This window comes from Paroedura picta, chromosome 4 (assembly GCF_049243985.1).
Source record: "Paroedura picta isolate Pp20150507F chromosome 4, Ppicta_v3.0, whole genome shotgun sequence".
NCBI lineage: Eukaryota > Metazoa > Chordata > Lepidosauria > Squamata > Gekkonidae > Paroedura > Paroedura picta.
The window spans coordinates 92,585,409-92,603,657 of NC_135372.1; the positions used below are offsets into that span (position 1 = coordinate 92,585,409).

Sequence of the window (18,249 nt, forward strand, 5' to 3'; positions counted from 1 at the left end):
TGTGAAACAGCCTAGGGGGTGGGACATGTCCGGCTATCCAAGTTGGAATAGGGCCAATCAGGGTGCAGCCAGCTTTGCCCTGATTGGCCCTGCCCCTGTAGCTCCCGCCTTCTGTCCCTGGACTCTAGCCCCTTTGCTCTCAGACACCTCAGTGCCTCGAGCCAGAAGCAGGTAAAGGGAGAGGGCCCTGGGCAAAGGGTTGTGGTGGAGGGCTTGCTAATGAGGGCCTCTTGGCCTGCTAGGCTGGGCCTGCTGACGAGGGCCCCCCGGCTTGCTGACTGCCTGCTAATGAGCTGCCCAGCCCCTGCCCGCCACATTTGATCTGGCTGCAAGCTGTGGCCCAAAGCCACCTTAAGCTGCCTGGCCAGGGGCCAAGGGAAGGGACCCTTTCAAGGCCTGTTCTTAGGAATAACAACTTATTCATACATTCATAATGCATGAATACTCACAGATGTGATAATCTTTCATTTAGACTGAAAGGTTTTTGTTAATGCAATTTGGGAAATGTGGAATGAACATACTCATAATTCTTACTAAATGCTGAATCTTTCCCTGCATTCAAGTATACTACACTTGAAAATTCCCCTTCTTTAAATCTGGTGAAAATGCACTGGGGAATAATGTCCTCAAACTCTGGAGTGTATTATGGGTCCCCCCCCCCCTATTATTCATGGCTGCACTACAAATATGACACATTCTATCTTCCTAACTTTGAAAAATGTTTTGGGGATGTATTTGAGTATGAATTCATTTATAAATGGGAAGCTGCTATTTATAGAAGATGCATGTATTTCCATGGAACATTTCACATGCATTTCTCTCCCACTAAGCAGAGGTCAAAACATTCAACATTGCAGGAAATGTGAACCATAAATAGCAGAGCTTTACTAATTTATTGAGAGGATTTCTACACTGTCTTTCTATTAAAGTAGCACTCAAATAAGTTGACAAGTAAAAGCTGAAAAGAAAGGGCTACTCTAATGATAAAATAAATTAGCAACAGCACAACGATTTACAACACAACAGCAGTAAAAAACATGCTAAAATATTACAATTTAATAAAAGAAATAAATCCAGCAGTAAGCAGTAAATGTAAGAGTTGTTAGGAGTAAACAAATTGATCAACACTATGTCAGAAAATAGATTGCATTAATCTATCATTAAATGAATTCCAGAATAAAATAATTTGTACAGATCTCAAAGAAAGCCAAAAGCAAGGAGGCAAGTAGGTCTTCAGGTCCAACCATTATACAACAGACATGCTTGTGGATGGTCTAGGGCAGCCTTTCTCAACTTTTTTACAGTTAAGAAGTCCCTGAAATATTATTCAGCCTTCAAGAAACCCCAGAAGCCACACAATTGTGCAGAATATGGTTGGGAAGCATAGCTGTGTACATGCCCCTCCCTTTCCCACCTCCTTCCAGGGTCATCATTGGTCATTTTCAGGCTGTGTGTGTGTGTGTGTGTTTGACATGACCATATGTGGTCATATCACCCAATAAATATTTAACACATTTTAAGCATATATTAAAAATTAATGAACTCCCACCAATTCTGGAAAACCTTCCAGGGCCATCAAGAACCCATAGATTGAGAAAGTCTCGTTTAGAGCAAAGCAATTGGATTTGTGCTCCCCCTCTCAGCAGCAGGAAACATCTCATCTTCATTCACTTTTCAGTTTGCCTGAGGGTATACAAATGGTACTTGCCTTTTGGCTTCCTGATGCTTAAAATCTCTGAGGCAAATGCCAAAGCACCTGGCCAGAGTGCCTAGGGGCCAGCTACATCCCCACTAGAGAAACACCTCCTTCCTCCCTAAAACAAGAATTAAAGTTGTGTTACTCACTGTTCCTGAGTTAATATACTTCTTTTTCTTCATTTTCTTTTTGGGATTTACCACCTAAGAGTGAAAATAAGTAGAAAGCAGATGTCTTAAGGGAACACAGGGATGAGGGGAGATCCCTGCCTGTAACTTCTGATTGTTCAAAGTGCATAAGTACAACCATTATCAGACATTATCTGGTCCCATTGATGCTGATGGAACTTTGCTGAGAGAAGTAGCAAAAGCGGCAGGGCCTTGACCCCAGGAACTAACAGCTCTACATTTCAACAACAAGGTAAGGAAGCAAGAGAGCCAAGGCAGAGTGGAGGGAAAACCAAAGACTTCAATGAAATGTTTGGTTTTGAGGAGGGCTTTGACAGTCTCTCACTTGCTGATTTTTGCACCCATCTTATTCCCATTTTATAGACGGGAGAGGTGGCTCAGACTCTTGGCCTGCCTGAGGTTTTTTATTTTTATTATTATTATTATTATTGTATTTATACCCCGCCTCCCCCCGAAGGCTCGAGGCGGCTTACATAACCCCGTCCCCTAAAAACCATAAAATAACAATAAGATCCAATAATTTACAACAGTGGCAACAACGATGGCTTAATCTTACTCATTTATTCTCCGCATCCTCAACTACAAGAGGGGAGGGGGTGACACTCTCTACCGCCAGTTTGTGAGGCTTAACTGGAGGTTAACTGGAGGATCCAAGGCTCAGAGTTATGAAGTCAGGTTTTTTTCAGTCTCCAGCAGTAGTAAGAATGACAACACAGATCTCTTTTTAAAATATCAGCTAACTCTAGGGTTGGCAGCTCTGAGTTGGGAAATATCTGGAAATTTTAGGGATAGGACCTGGGGAAGGTGCTGTGGGGCCTCAGTACAGTACAAAGCCAGAGTCCACCCTCCACAGCAGCCATTTTTTCCAGGGGAACTTATCTTGGTTGTCTGGAGATGAACCATAATTGCAAGAGATCTCCAGGTGCCACCTAGATGTTGGCAGCCCTAGCTGAGTTTGTACAGCAAATGTCTTTCAGCATTAGAGGAAGCTCTCTGAGGAAACATGTGCACACAAGAAAGCCTTGAATAAAACTTTGTTGGTCTTAAAGGTGCCACTGGACTCTAGATTTGTTCTGCTGTTTCAGACCAACACAGCTACCCACTTGACTATAGCATTAGAATATATTTAGTCTTATTTCCCATCTCTGGGTTTATGCAGCCCATCATTCAGCTCATCCTGACCACATCCTCTCTCTACCATGTAATGGCTTTGCCTCACTGAAAGTGTTTCATCTCACTAGCCAATCAAGCCTTGCGCTGTATTTAGCAATGCACCATGTTGCTAGCAAATTTTAGCACATTACATGTTTGGTACATCTGGGGTTGGCTACATTCTGGTCTGCATGTACTGGGCACTGTGTGGTTCTGGGCAATGAAATCAGGTTTGTGAGAATGTTCTTTTTAATGAAGTTTCTACTTCTTATTTATTACTTCTTTTATTTATTTATTCAAACTATTGTATTCTGCCTTCACTCTTGGTTTAAGGCAGCTTGCAGTCTCCAGCTAAAACCAAAGATTAAATAACAAGGCCCAACCCCCCCCCCCCCATTTAAAAGATACCAGCTATTAAACCCCCATCAAAAGCCTTGGCAAAATAGCAGGCCTCTCAGCACCTTCTCCAGGGAGAGGGCCCCCACTTGCCTCTTCAGGGAGCGCATTTCACAGCAGCTGTGCCCTGATGGAAAAGGCCTTAGCTCTGGTCTCTATAAGTGGGATAGCCAACGGATGGCTCCCTGCCTACTGTAGTGGTGAACAGACAGATCACTGCAAAATCTGTGCAGCTTGCAGAATTCCTTAATGGACAATTTGGATTACCCAGGTACAAAATGTTAACATTTAGCACAGAACCCAGACAGTAGCCAGTTTTCAACACCTGAAAATTTAAGGACACAATATTTTTTTCCAGAGGGCTTGGTGGTTTCTGTCAGTTCTCCCCTCCCAATTCAGACCCCCCACACACACACACTTTGCCTGTGGGCCCACAGATCCCCAGGAACAAATTTTCAGGGGACTACAATGGGAGGAGGGAATTGGGTGGAAATCAATGGCCTTAAGTCTTCTGCAGTGTGCAGTGGCCTATTGCACTGACCCAAGTTGGGCCCACTTCACACCCCATTGTACTGTGGCTGTGGTTCGTTTGACTTGACCATTAGAATGATTATATTGTGCCATGCTTTGATGTGAGATTTAGGATCCAAATAATCTGTATGCTTCTTTCTGTCCTAGATTAGAGATATCCCCTGAGATGTAATCAATGCAAATTCAGACAGGAAATAAGGAATCATTGATTGTAGGAGCCATTGCTAAAGGAAAACAAACAGTTGTACATTATCATTATGCTGTAAACAACTGCTGCACAAATACAAATTAATCTTTTATAAAATAGAGCTGACACTCTTCAGTAATCTTCCACCTTCATATTTCATAGGGAAGAGCAAACAACATGCCTGCATTCATCTCATACCTCAACAAGCAAATTATAAACAAACTGTTCAGAGCTACCAGATTCAGTGGGTTTGCGCAAAATACATACATTAAGACAGTGAAACTGAATATTATATTACTATACTATTATGAAATTCAGTCTGAAAATAGATTACAGTCCAGGTTTCCAGATGTTCCAACGTGTGTGCACCAGTATTACATTATTTATACATGACAAGGGGGGAAGTGGAGAAAAGCAGGTTACTATAGCCCTGTGCTGTAGTTACTTCCCTTTACCCTGCAGGTTTTAAACCCTTATAAACACTCTTCATGTGCTTAGAAGGCAGAATGTACATCATACTTGACATGTCTCGCAGCTGCACCAGGCACAAATATTTGTTGTTGTTGTTAGGTGAGAAGTTGTGTCCAACCCATTGCGACCCCATGGACAATGATCCTCCAGGCCTTCCTGTCCTCTACCATTCCCCGGAGTCCATTTAAGCTCACACCGACTGCTTCATTGACTCCATCCAGCCACCTCATTCTCTGTCGTCCCCTTCTTCTTTTGCCCTCGATCGCTCCCAGCATTAGGCTCTTCTCCAGGGAGTCCTTCCTTCTCATGAGGTGGCCAAAATATTTGAGTTTCATCTTCAGGATCTGGCCTTCTAAAGAGCAGTCAGGGCTGATCTCCTCTAGGACTGACCAGTTTGTTCGCCTTGCAGTCCAAGGGACTCGCAAGAGTCTTCTCAGCACCAGAGTTCAAAAGCCTCAATTCTTTGACGCTCGGCCTTCCGTATGGTCCAACTTTCACAGCCATACATTGCAACTGGGAAGACCATAGCCTTGACTAAACGCACTTTTGTTGGCAGGTTAATGTCTCTGCTTTTTAGGATGCTGTCTAGATTTGCCATAGCTTTCCTCCCCAGGAGTGGAACATATATATGTTCAGCTAAAACAGTTATGGAGCATGTTATATGAAATTGCACAGCTCATCTACATTTCTTTAATTTCAAAAATAGTGAATAGTAACTTGCAGAGGTACGTGTGTTCCAAATTTTGCCTCCCACATAGAGGGAGAGGGCTTAGTGCCTACGTGTGTAGCTGCCTCAGGCAGGTTCCGGAACATACAGGGTATAAATATTTTAAATCAACCAGTAAATAGATAAATAAAGGACAGGAAGCCAGGAGTGAAAAAGCTGTTTTGGGTCATGATGGAAAGAGAAGGCTAGACTGAAGTAAGACTTTCAGTGCAGGGTATTCCCACCTCTGTTCCACCTCACCCCCACTCAGCCCAGAGCTCACACATGCACTGTTCCCCTCTGCTACATAACCTCAGGATAAGCAGTCTTTTCCCTTCCCTTCCTCTAGTCTAGAGTCTAGGCCAGGGGTAGTCAAACTGCGGCCCTCCAGATGTCCATGGACTACAATTCCCAGGAGCCCCCTGCCAGCGAATGCTGGCAGGGGGCTCCTGGGAATTGTAGTCCATGGACATCTGGAGGGCCGCAGTTTGACTACCCCTGGTTTAGGCCTTACCCCCACATGTGCATGCATAGAAAGTGAGTTGTGTCTGTAGATGGCAACTCTAAGGTGCAGCCAATGAGAAAGAAGCCAATCACTTTTCTTTCTTATTAGCTAATGGTCTAAAATTAGTTTTAATTAATTAAATGTTTTCCACTGGCCAAGAAAGGCAGGGAGCATGGAGAAAAAGGAGGAGTGGCACTTTCAGTGCCCAGAATGAGGAAAGGTCTTTGTTCTCCGTGATTTGTTTGGTTGCTGGTCCAAACCTTCACATTTTGCTATTCCTCATCACTTTTATGAGCTTCTCCAAGACTTGCCACTCTTATCCTGACTATAATCGACAGACATATTCCTTTTCCAAGCTGTGAAATTGCTTTTTATTCCAGTCTTTGTAAAAGAAAAAAAACCCTCATTTTGAAATTCTGCTTTTCTTTCCTTTCCCTTCACAAGATCCATTCAGCTAAGGGCTTGACAATTCATCCAGAACAAAAAGCATTAATGATTTACACAAATTATACGGGAGCTTCTTCTTCCCCTCCATGTGGGCTCCCATATTTTCCTGCTGAGGGGAAGAGTAAAAATCCATGAGAGGAACTGCTGGGATGTGATTGCATCTGAGTCAGGTCAGTCATTTAGAAAATAGCCTAGAACTGTCACACTGGATGATATTAAAACGGAGCAGCTGCACTTAGCACATGTGGAGTACAAATAAATGTTAGATAACAGGCGGGAAGAAACCCCAGGCATCGATGCAAAGTGGTGTGCTGCAGTGATTTGTTTTTCAGTTCCACATGGGCTTTGCCATCTGCTCCTTGGGCCAGATCTCCAGACTAATTCTAATACCCAACTGATATTGCACTAACACTGTGCTACCTGGGCAGAGATATGCTATGCAATCCAAAACACTACAGACAGAACATACCAGAATACTCTCCTCCCCTGTCCGAACCATCCACATACCCAAGTGGCAGAATTGATAGATATATCCAGACACCAGGAAACCAGTGAAGCACAGAGGTGCACATTAGGTGGGAGAGATTGCGGGATAGTAAATTGCACTATTTCCCCCCCTCCACATTCTGCCTCCCCATCTCACTTTTTCCCCTCCTCACTAGCCACTCAGTCCGTCCCTTCTCCACACACTGCCACACCGCCTGAGCTGCATTTCAACAGGTCTGTGAAAGGAAGTGAGCTGGAGAGATTCTGGCCCTAGGATGTCAGCTGGGGTTGAACTCTGAGGCAGGGACACAGGCTCAGCAGGGAAAGGAGGCTGGTCCTGGCCAAGGAGGGAGAGTGCCGCAGAAAGAGCCCAGCCAGGGAGCCAGCCTGTCTCCACCTGCCTCTGCTCAGGAGAGGGAAAGGTCAGTGGCGGGGAGCACCTAACCCTCAGCCCCTTCCCTCCAGTAAGCCCAAGCTATGCCACCCAAGCTGCCACTGCCACACTGCCTGAGCTGCTCGAGCCACACTGCCTTGGCGGTCCAGAAAGGTGAGCAAGTAGTGCGGGTGGGACAATGCTCAAGAGACTCTTGCCTATTGCCCCCTCCATATGGTCTTATCCCTGGATGCTCGCTGCTTGTTCACCTCTGGGACGCGCGATAGAGAGTGGTCAATCCACTTTCCTGGATTTACCACATCATGCTTTGAAAGTGACCACATCGTGAAATAGCCCCGGGAGGCTGGCAACATCATTTGGAGGGGCACCGATAAGCTGCCAAAATTTGGAGGCTGTGTCACCAAAATTCCTTGTGCAGAACTTGCTATATTTTTTGTAGCAGCAATGTGAATTATCTCTAAATACCCTCTTCCTTTAGCACTAGTTCTTAATCTACCATCTACCACAACAGTGTTCCATTAAGGGAACCTTGCTGCAATGGAAAAGCTCTTTAAATGTAAGAGTGAAATCTATACCAAAGAAATAGAAGCACAGATTTCAAATGTATTGTAAACCCACCTACCCGCCCACACACAAAGGGTTCTTAAATGGAAACTGGGGTGTTTAAATGAGCAATCATTCACATGTTAAAGAACAAATACCTTTGGATGAGCAGTATGCATACAACTTGCAGAAAATAACCATTATGTTATGCACCCTGTCAACAATAGCAAGAACAGCATTTTACCAGCAATCACCGTTTGAAGTCTAAGGTAGCAAAAGTTCTAATGGAGGCACAACATGGAAAGAAAAACAAAGAATTTGGGCAATATGGTGGTTTTAAGAAACACAGGTTCTGTATACAAGCCCCTAAAGCACCAATCACTTTACTGGAGGACCTGAAGATAATCAATTTAACACCAATCTTTTAAAAACAATCTTGGGAGAATCTAGGAATTTGCAGGACCGTTAGCCTAATAGCTAACTGGCAGAAAGTATAATTAAAGTTACAATTATGGGGAAGAGCAGGTTTTACTGGGACTTGTGTACAGAATCAGCAAGGCTTCTGGCAAAGGAAGACCAGTCTCACACATCTTCTGGGGTGCCTTGAGAATGTATCAAATATGTAGATCAGGATTGTAGCAGACATGCTATAATTGGACTTCCTAAAAAGCATTTTGCGAAATCTCTCATCAGAAGTTCTTGAGTGACTTCTCAGGTGTAATATTTATGTGTTTACCGACAGACTAACAGAATGAGGAACAGTTGAATATAAACCGCAATTAAAACATCTTGTACAGCAGGATCTAAGCCCCAGAATTTTATAAAATTAAACATGGGGTAGAGAAAGTCAAAAGAAAGAGTACTTTGTTCCCCTCTCCCATAATACTAGGAGGAGAACCTTTCCAGTGACAGGTCCCGTTTTTGCTAGGCTGTTGGCAACAATATGGACTAACTGGCCCCTTGATCTGAGACAGCAACACTTGTTGTATCTTTATTCGGTTCTTGAATCTGTTCCTATATTCTACTGTCTTTAATGGTAGAACCCAGCAAGAATCCAGTAGTACCATAAAGACTCACAAAATCTTGCTGTTTTCTACTGCTATAGACAGACTAACACAGCTCCCATCTTAGCTTTCAATGGCCATTTTAAGTGTGTTTTTTATAAATGACTACAACTTCCTCTAGTATCAGATAGCCAAATTCTCCTTACTAATTTGATATGGTGCAAAATGTGGTGTCATCAACATCTCCAAAGGACAAATATTACATTTCAGTCACGTTCTTCTCCCCATTTTCATGTACTTTAGGCGACAAACTGTAAATCTTCCTGATTCTCCTTGCTTGTTTTTCTTGCTGAACTATGCTGGCTACACCGGAGGAATCATATCCACTAAGTGACAGCTTGATAAATGAGCCAACATTCTTTTCTAAAACGACAGCAGGTATTACATAGGGCTGTTTCTTTTAACAAAAAGAAACAAATCGGTCAAGGTCTTGAGACGTATTGCATTGAGTGGCTTTGATGCAGAAAATCTTGGGGAAAACAGCAAACACACCAGAACAAGTAGAAAATATTAATTCTCTAAGAAAATATATAAGACAAAACATTATTGATGGCTGAACGCAGATTAATATAGCATACAACAGGCAAAATATATGAAGTTGATGAACTGAAAGCATAAGAGATCATGCCTACTCCACAAAAAGCTGACAACTGACTCTTAAAAACACTCACAGGCACATGAAGCTGCCTAATCAAGATCAAAGTATTTATTAGTACAGTCACAGACCAGCACAAATCTTAACAAAATCCCAGCCTTATCAAGGCCAATATTGCCTATTCAGACTTGCAGTGGCTCTCCAAGTTCTTTCCACTGGAGATGTTGGAGACTGCATCTGAGACCTTCTGCATGCCAGGCAGGTGCTCTGCTGCTGATCTGCTGCTCCTCCTTTGTTACAAGTTTAGGTGAATGAACCATGATTCCATGAACCACAAGGGAAAGGTGTGTGTATACATGTTTTAATAAATAAAAACCATTTAAGCACTTGGGGGGGGGGGGGAAGGAAAATGGATGTGTCAAATGGCTTCCAGCCATTTCAATTTAACAGCTTGTCAGGTCTGCCTGTCAGCTGTTAAGTTCAAATTTCTGTGAGCCATTTAACCAGTCTGATTTCCCCCCCTTCCTTCTAAGCAGATAACTGGAATGGTTGCTAGTGCTTCACTGAGTGGTTTCACTTCTCCCTACTTGGAAGTAGGGGGGAGCAAAATTGATCAGTTAAATCACTGACAGCCTTTTAAACTTAACAGCTTGACAGGGATGCCTGCTGGCTGTTAGGTTTAAATGGCTGTGAGCCATTTAATACCTCTTTCCCCCCCTGACAGCAAGGGAGAAAGAAATGGGGAGCTTAAAGCTCTGCATGGCTGAGGTCCATTGAAGCTCTCCCTTTCCTTCCCCAGTGTGTGGGGAAGATAATAGATGGCTGGCTACTTACAGTCATTTAAACCTAACAGCTGATGGGTGAACCTGCCAAGCTGTTAAGTTTAAATAGTTGATAGCCATTTCATTGATTGATTTTGCTCCCCTCACTTCTAAGCATGGGGAACTGAAACTTATCAGTGAAATGACTGGCCCATTGATGTCTATCCCTATTATGGAGACTAGGGAACAAGGTTGCCAGATGTGATAGATGCATTTTCAAAGTAAGGCTCCAAGTACTAAATGGATAGAGAACCAGTAAGGAGAGTTTTAAATTCTTCACTGAGGCAGGTGGGGGCAGTAGGTGTAATATCTCACCTAGAATAATTATTTGCTCCACCTAAGGATTTCAGGGGGCAAAAACACTTTTAAATTTGTGACAGGTCAGCCTCCCTCACAATAACAAGATCTTGTTTCAAAAACAGGAACATTTCTTAGTCCTGAATTTCTGTTTAAAGCAGTGGCAGATGGTATGGTATGCCCTTGAGGTCTTTTACCCTGCCCAGATCTGCACTCCCTCCACACCCCACCAAATTCTCCCTGGCTAAGGGCACAATTTTCATAGTTCCCATGCTTAAGTGGTCCAGAAAAAATAATTCACTTTTAAATATTTTGACTGAATATAGCAATAGCAAATCCCTGGACAGAAACAATAACAGATCCCTAGGTAGTTAGAAGAAATCAAAACAGCAGTTGGGTAGGGGAGGCTGAAGCAGCTTCTGTCTGCATACTGCAGTGATATGCCTGGCTTTGGGAGGTATGAAAATACCATTGGATAACTGGTGGAAAATCCTCATCTTGCCCACCTATAAACACGACTCTGTGCCAGTCAGTCAAGAGTGCTTCTGGGTGGTGACTGCGCTTCAGTAGCACACACAGCAATGCAGGGACTAAGCTCAGGTTCAACTAAAGAGACCTTTTTAAAACTAGCAGAGATGAGCAAATCCATTTGACTTGCCCATGTTCTGTCTGCTTGGAATCAAACACGCTAAGAAACAACATCAGATAGCTAAAAGGAAGACCTGTTTGTGGGCAGTCATAGGCAGGGATAAGCCCATGCACACAAATGAAAAAGCCAAAGAAAGAAAGAAAGAAAGAAAGGAAGAAAGGAAGAAAGGAAGGAAGGAAGGAAGGAAGGAAGGAAGGAAGGAAGGAAGGAAGGAAGGAAGGAAGGAAGGATTACATAAAAACCCGAAGTTGCCTCAGAACTAATTTGTACTGGCTATAAAGGTGACACAGACAGTTCCTTACTGCACAATGGACTGAGGATCGATTGTCAAACAATTAAAACAACTAAATTTAAATGTTTGTAAGAAAAAGGAAACCTTCCTAATGCTCTTCCAGTGTATTGCAGTGGGGATACATTATAAATAAGCCAGAAAGCATATCTAAGGAAAACATGTTAATAATAACCTGAGAAAATGGGAGGTCAGCAAAAACATTTTCTATCAATCTGTGACTAAATGCCTGTTTCCAAGCTCTATTAAATAATGTGTATTCCTCAGTGGAACAAAAAGTCTTATCGAAAGCTGTAGCTGCAAAGGAAGAAAGGAAAGCAAGAGGCTGCATACAGATGTTCAATCAGAAATAATCTCAGCCAAACAAAAAAGGCTACTTTAAAAAATTACTTAAAGCATTCACAGTATTTGGCTTACAAGAGCTTCCTCTTTCCCCTCTCATTTCTTGAATGTCCACAAATATAAGCATTTTGGAAATAAAATTATATTCCTACAGACAATATTCATAGGGTTCTTTTGCTTTCATGTTTAAAGGGTGTATTGGTCTTATTAAGCATGTCTTGACTGTGTCAAAGAAATCTAAGCTCATCTTTTAGTCTTCCTCAAGATAGTTGTCTCTCAGTGGATCCTCTCGGGGGTGGAAAAACATGTCCCGACCACAGCTGCAGCTGCAGGTGTGTCAAGAATGGACTGAAAGGTTGCCCACAAGTCTCCATCTTGCTGCAGTTGCTCCTGCGGCCACCCCACCCCTCCTTTCACTCCACCATTTCTGCACAGAAACACAGAGGGGTTACAGCCTTGTTACCTAACCCAAGTTCCGGTATAAAACTACACCAAGCTCAGCTGGGGGGAAGCCCTTAAAAAGTCTAAAGAGGGGTGAATGAAGAGTTAGGCCTCAGCATTTTGAAGGCGGAGTTTAATTAACTGAGCTCCATCTCATTATGGATGGCCAACCAGAATCCATCCCAGATAAATTGGCCCCATGCCTGGAAGCTGTGGCTGGATAGTTTTGACAGAGTAGATTGAAACTGAATCAGCCAAAGACAGAAGTCCTTTGGGTGGGCTGTGAGGAGGTGGCTGAGGCTGGCCAGCTCCCAATGATAGATGGATTACAGCTGGTATTGACCCTATCTGTCCTTTGATTTGATGCTTCTTATCATTGATTGATCTTTTCAGGAGATTGTTACAATTGATTAAAAAATTGATGATATTAGAGGGGCATTGGAATCTACTAATCCTTCTGAGAACTTTCAAAAGAAATTATCGGACATTGAGGGAGAATTTTAAAAAATTTCAGACAGTTTGAAAGAATTTAAGAATTAAAAATTCAGCCAAGATATTAGGGATTACCAATCAGACAATGTATAGCCCTGGATGCCGGGCAAGAATCCCAAATTTAAGTAAAATCAGTCACTTGGGATCCAAATACTTTCTCGTCATCAGAGGCTGAATCAGGTAGCTCAACTGGTGAGGATCTCCCTTATACTCACTCTCAGCCACACCCGGTGAGAAGAGCTAGACGCCCTGACAGATTCCAGGAGGGTTTTCTGAGGGGGAAAGCTCCTGGGGGACTGAGATAGTTTTAAATTGTTCTAGCCGCATATTAAAGAATGAGGAGATTTCAGTTTTGAGTAGAGGGTTATCTTTTATACCTCACTATAAATACAATGTCTTTCGCACCAGGATTGACTTATTTAAAATGACTAGACTATTGAAATTAAAATACTTTTTTTCATCAAGGACCACAACATATAGCGAAAGGTTTAAAATTAAATCAAAATTCACTCAAGTCAAGGATTGCCCTGAAATTCAGACTTTTGAAAAGATAGTTCTTAAAAATATAGCCCAGATGGAAAGCAAGAAAATTAGATATCATAACAATTTATCTACTTTAGAATTTAATGCTTTGAAGGATTTACAGGCTGATAGTTCCATTATTATCAAACCAGCTGATAAAGGAGGGGGGATAGTAGTTATGGATAAGGTTGATTATAACAATGAAGTTCATAGACAACTTTCCAACAAGGATCATTATATCAAGGTTAATTTTACAAAAGTAAATTCTACTACCAGACTTATCAAAATTGTAGTACGGGACGGGTTGGCCTTAAATTACATTACAAAAAATGAGGCCGAATTCCTTATGAGAAGGCATTTTAAGATCCCCCATCTGCACTCCAAGGAAGTCAGCATGGATTTGTCTCCAACAGGTCCTGTCAGACCAACCTGGTTTCCTTTTTTGACCAAGTAACAGGTTTGCTGGATCGTAGAAATTCGGTTGATGTCGTTTACTTGGATTTTAGTAAAGCGTTGGATAAGGTTCCCCATGATGTTCTGATGGATAAATTGAAGGACTGCAATCTGGATTTTCAGATAGTTAGGTGGATAGGGAATTGGTTAGAGAACCACACTCAAAGAATTGTTGTCAATGGTATTTCATCAGACTGGAGGGAGGTGAGTAGCAGGGTACCTCAGGGCTCGGTGCTCAGCCCGGTACTTTTTAACATATTTATTAATGATCTAGATGAGGGGGTGGAAGGACTACTCATCAAGTCTGTAGACGACACTAAATTGGGAGGACTGGCAAATACTCCGGAAGATAGAGGCAGAGTTCAACGAGATCTGAACACAATGGAAAAATGGGCAAATGAGAACAAGATGCAATTTAATAAAGATAAGTGTAAAGTTCTGCATCTGGGTCAGAAAAATGAAAAGCATGCCTACTGGATGGGGGATAGGCTTCTAGGTAACACTGTGTGTGAACGAGACCTTGGGGTACTTGTGGATTGTAAACTAAACATGGACAGGCATTCCCAAGTCCCTCAACCTATCTTCATAGGGCTTGGTCCCTTGGCCCCAGATCATCTTCGTTGCTCTCCTCTTTACCCTTTCAATTTTATCTACGTCCTTCTTGAAGTGAGGCCTCCAGAACTGCACACAGTACTCCAGTGTACTGTGTGTACTGTGTGTACTGACCAGTGCCATATACAATGGGACTATGACATCTTGTGATTTTGATGTGATGCCCCTGTTCATACAGCCCAAAATGGCATTTGCTTTTTTTTACCGCTGCATCATACTGCCTGCTCATGTTTAGCTTACAATCCACAAGTACCCCAAGGTCTCGTTCACACACAGTATTACCTAGAAGCGTATCCCCCATCCAGTAGGCATGCTTTTCATTTTTCTGACCCAAATGCAGGTTCCGAAGATGATGGACAAGGGCTGTGCAAGTTCTCTGGAAAGTTCTTTGAGTACTCTCAGGTGCATTTCATCCGGACCAGGGGATTTGAACTCATCCAGTGCAGCTAAATGCCTCTCGACAACCTCTCTGTCAATGTTAACCTGCCACCCAGACACTGGCTACGGCCATCTCTAGATGTGCCTAAACACTTTTGTAATCCTTTGTAAACCACCTTGGTGGGATGGGTGGTGTAAAATTCTATAAATAAATATGTTCCCTTCCTGTATTGCAGAGGTGTCAAACATATGGCCTGCAGGCTGGAACTGGTATCTCCATGTCTCTTATTTGGTCTGTGAGCAGATGGTAGGTGGTAATCAGAGCTTAGGAGTGGGGAAGGAAAGAAGAAGGAAACCTGTGGTTGGGGGAGAATTCTCCAGGGTATGTGTCTCCCACCCAGGGCCAAGGCCCCCCATCCAGCTCTGCAGGGATCTGGTGCCATAGTCAAGCAGGCTTCAGAACTGGACTTGCTGCTTAGTGAACTGTGCTCCCTCCTTCCACTGAAAGGCTTGGAAAGCTCCTCTGGGATGTAGATGACAATACAAATGTTGGCTGGTGTGCACTACATCTCCAAGCAGTGTGCATTAGAAAATAAATGCAAATGAAGGAGGGCAACTTGAACAGCTTGGTGCTCCATGTGTCAGGTGGCATTGAGAAGTTGGGGGTGGGGAAGGAAAGGAGGAGCAGGATGAAGTGATGGGGTGTGAGGGAGAAGAAGACCTTACTGGGGCACTGAGGCAGTTGGCTCCATATCTAGAACCCACAACTGAGCTTGAGAGGAGGGCAGCAATCTGCAGGAGGTTGGTCACTTCAGCCAGGGGGACCACAGTATAACAGGAAGAGAAGGCACATCTAGTTTGAGGTTTCTGTGACTTTCCCCCAGCCATTTAAGTTGAGTGAAAAGGTTTTTTAGTTAGACACAGCCCATTTCTTAAAAAAAAAAAAACACCAGAAATTGACAAGATAGTGGAAGTTTAAGGAACTATCTCAGGGTGGTGGAAGTGACCTAGAGATCAGAAAAGAGCAGAGAAGGGAGAAAATCTGATGGAACTGTTATGCTTGTGAATGACTTTCCCCTTGTGCATGCTCTGCCTGCAGCAAACATGGGGAGGGAAGAAGCTAACCTCTAAGTTTCAAACTAGCAGAATGAAGTTGCACACCCCTTCCCTTAGCACTTTAAAGAGCTTTTCTTATTCTCTTAGCTAAGTTACGTTGTAGCTTTACACAATGCTTCAGCTGAGAAAGGAAAGGGTGGAGAACATGGCACAATTATCATTCTATCAATGCTTCTGCACAGCACAAAGGGGATGGGTGGTAGATGAGCAGAGCAGCAATAACAGTGCAGGGACTGACAGGGTACATGGATGTCATTCCTGCCTATTTCCATCTTGTTTGCTACTGCCAAAGTTGGAGCATGTAAGGAAGCGGTCTTGTACTACACTTGGTGTAGTGGTTAGGAATGCGGACTTCTAATCTGGCGAGCCAGGTTTGAATCTGCACTCCCCCACATGCAACCAGCTGGGTGACCTTGGGCTCGCCACAGCACTGAGAAAACTGCTCTGAACTGCTCTCTCAGCCTCACCTACCCCACAGGGTGTCTGTTGTGAGGAGAGGATAGGGAAGGCAACTGTAAGCCGCTTTGAGCCTCCTTTGGATAGAGAAAAGCGGCATATAAGAACTAACTCTTCTTCTTACCACAATGAAAGTGGTAAGAATTCCCTCCCTTACACCTACTAAAAGGATAAGCACCAGGGTTGCCAGCCTCTAGATGGGACCTGGCATTCTCCCAGAATTCCAGCTGATCACTTTACTGCACAGATCAGTTCCACCTGAGAAAAATGGAATCTTTCGGGTAGACTTTATGGCATCTCATCCACACTGATCCCTTCACCAGACTCTGCCTTTTGACTCTGCACCCAGATCTTCAGGAAATTGTCATTCAACCCTCATAACACCTGGTCTAAACTGTGAAAATTAGATCCCAACTTTGTTTTTTAAAAACTGACTACTTCTGTATTTGAGCTTGTTAATGCTACATACAGCTTTACAGCCATGTTTTGTATGGCTTTCTGCATTAAAGATGGTTCTAGGGTACAAACTTCATGTACTGTTTTAACTAATGCATATTTAATGTTCCTGTTGAATATGTGTTAATGTTGGCAACATTCTTTTACTGTTGCCTACAGCAATAGCATTTTCATGGCTGGCAGACGTATATAGGTTAAAGTTGTGCAGCACAACAATGCAGCAACTGAGGCTCCTCTTTGTACAGTCTTTTGAGGCAATTTCCCAGTGAAGTGACGTGAGCACAAAATCGACAGTATAGTGAAGTGGAAAAATCTATGCTCTCCTTCCAGCGTCCACTGGCTCCTTTTATTTAGCTTACAATGAGACTGTTATCAATGCATCATTGCCCTGGTTTATTAGGCACTTAAATGAGTAGAGATCTCACTAGTTTCCATTAAGACATGATTCCTCCCACCCACCCCCCCCATCCCAGAGAGACAATAATAACTTCTGCCCTTAAGTCCAAATGCTTTTCTGTTGCAATAACTCAGTCCTGCCCAGGGCTTTCCTGCTGAGCTAAAAGCGCAAGTAGTTGAAGAATGAGAGTGAAACCAAATGTGCAAAATTGGCCATGTTTCTCCCTGCCTGATAAGGAGCAAAATACAACAGACATAAGGCCAACTTTATGCAGGCAGCTCCTCCTTAAATTGCTTATTTCTTTGGACATTATTTCAAAAAATAACCACAAATAGGTTGCTTCATTAACTGGTGGAAAACAACAGCATTGATTCCTATTAACTTGGGCTGGAGTTATTTAATAAATCTTAACAGTTTTCTTTGTCTTCTGAGCTCTGTTCTGAATAAAATCTTTCCCCTTTCCTAAAATTGCAACTCAAGCAGCTGGACCTACTATAATCCATCCTTTAAAAAAATGATAATACAGCACGGTAGAATGAGAGAAGAAATCTGAGTGGCTTCGGGTAGCTGGTTACAGGTGTTACTTTGTGATATGCCAGTGCATTATAAGAGTCAAGGTATGGTTCATGGCGATAATCTAATCCTGGCTATGTGTCTTGGACTCTAAGAATATAGCAAGCAGGGTTAAATACAGCAATATCCTGAAATTATTTATATTCCACATGAAAAGACTGTTGTGATATCTGATAGAAAATACATAGATGGAGAAGTAATTTGCTCCATGTTATCAGAAATATTCCTATTATATATATTGAAAGCTGTTCACTTTTCTTATCTGGTGCTGCACTACACAATTTCCTTTGATTTTTTTTTTTTAGGCAAAACACAGGCTGAGTTTAACACCCTAACTCTGCCAGCTAATAATACAGGGTAGGGCATAATGCTAGTGGTGCTAGATCGGGTCTAATAAGGGGATAGTTCTGAAGGGGACAGTTCATATCCCTACAAAATCCCATGAAAAATAAATAGGAGTAGTACTGATTGGACACTGATGATGACATACCTGGCCCCCACCTGGTGGAATGAGCTCCCAGGAGAGCTGCGGGCCCTGCGGGACCTTTCAACGTTCCGCAGGGCCTGCAAGACGGAGCTCTTCTGCCAGGTCTA

At 42.9% G+C, this 18,249-nt stretch overlaps 1 protein-coding gene and 1 long non-coding RNA gene across 5 annotated transcripts in view; one reads left to right on the forward strand and one right to left on the reverse strand.

The window, feature by feature from the left end:
• LOC143835862 (copine-5-like) overlaps positions 1 to 18,249 on the reverse strand; it is a 169,681-nt gene that overhangs the window by 31,666 nt on the left and 119,766 nt on the right. For all 4 annotated transcript variants that reach the window (XR_013230366.1, XM_077334233.1, XM_077334235.1 and 1 more), the window contains one exon: positions 1,846 to 1,899. Coding sequence is in view for 3 of the 4 variants with exons in the window: in XM_077334233.1 (XP_077190348.1) it covers positions 1,846 to 1,899 (54 nt within the window). In the remaining variant the exon portion in view is untranslated. The remainder of the gene's footprint in view (positions 1 to 1,845; positions 1,900 to 18,249) is intronic.
• LOC143835863 (uncharacterized) overlaps positions 1 to 18,249 on the forward strand; it is a 50,610-nt gene that overhangs the window by 9,526 nt on the left and 22,835 nt on the right. The gene's annotated exons all lie outside the window — the stretch shown is intronic.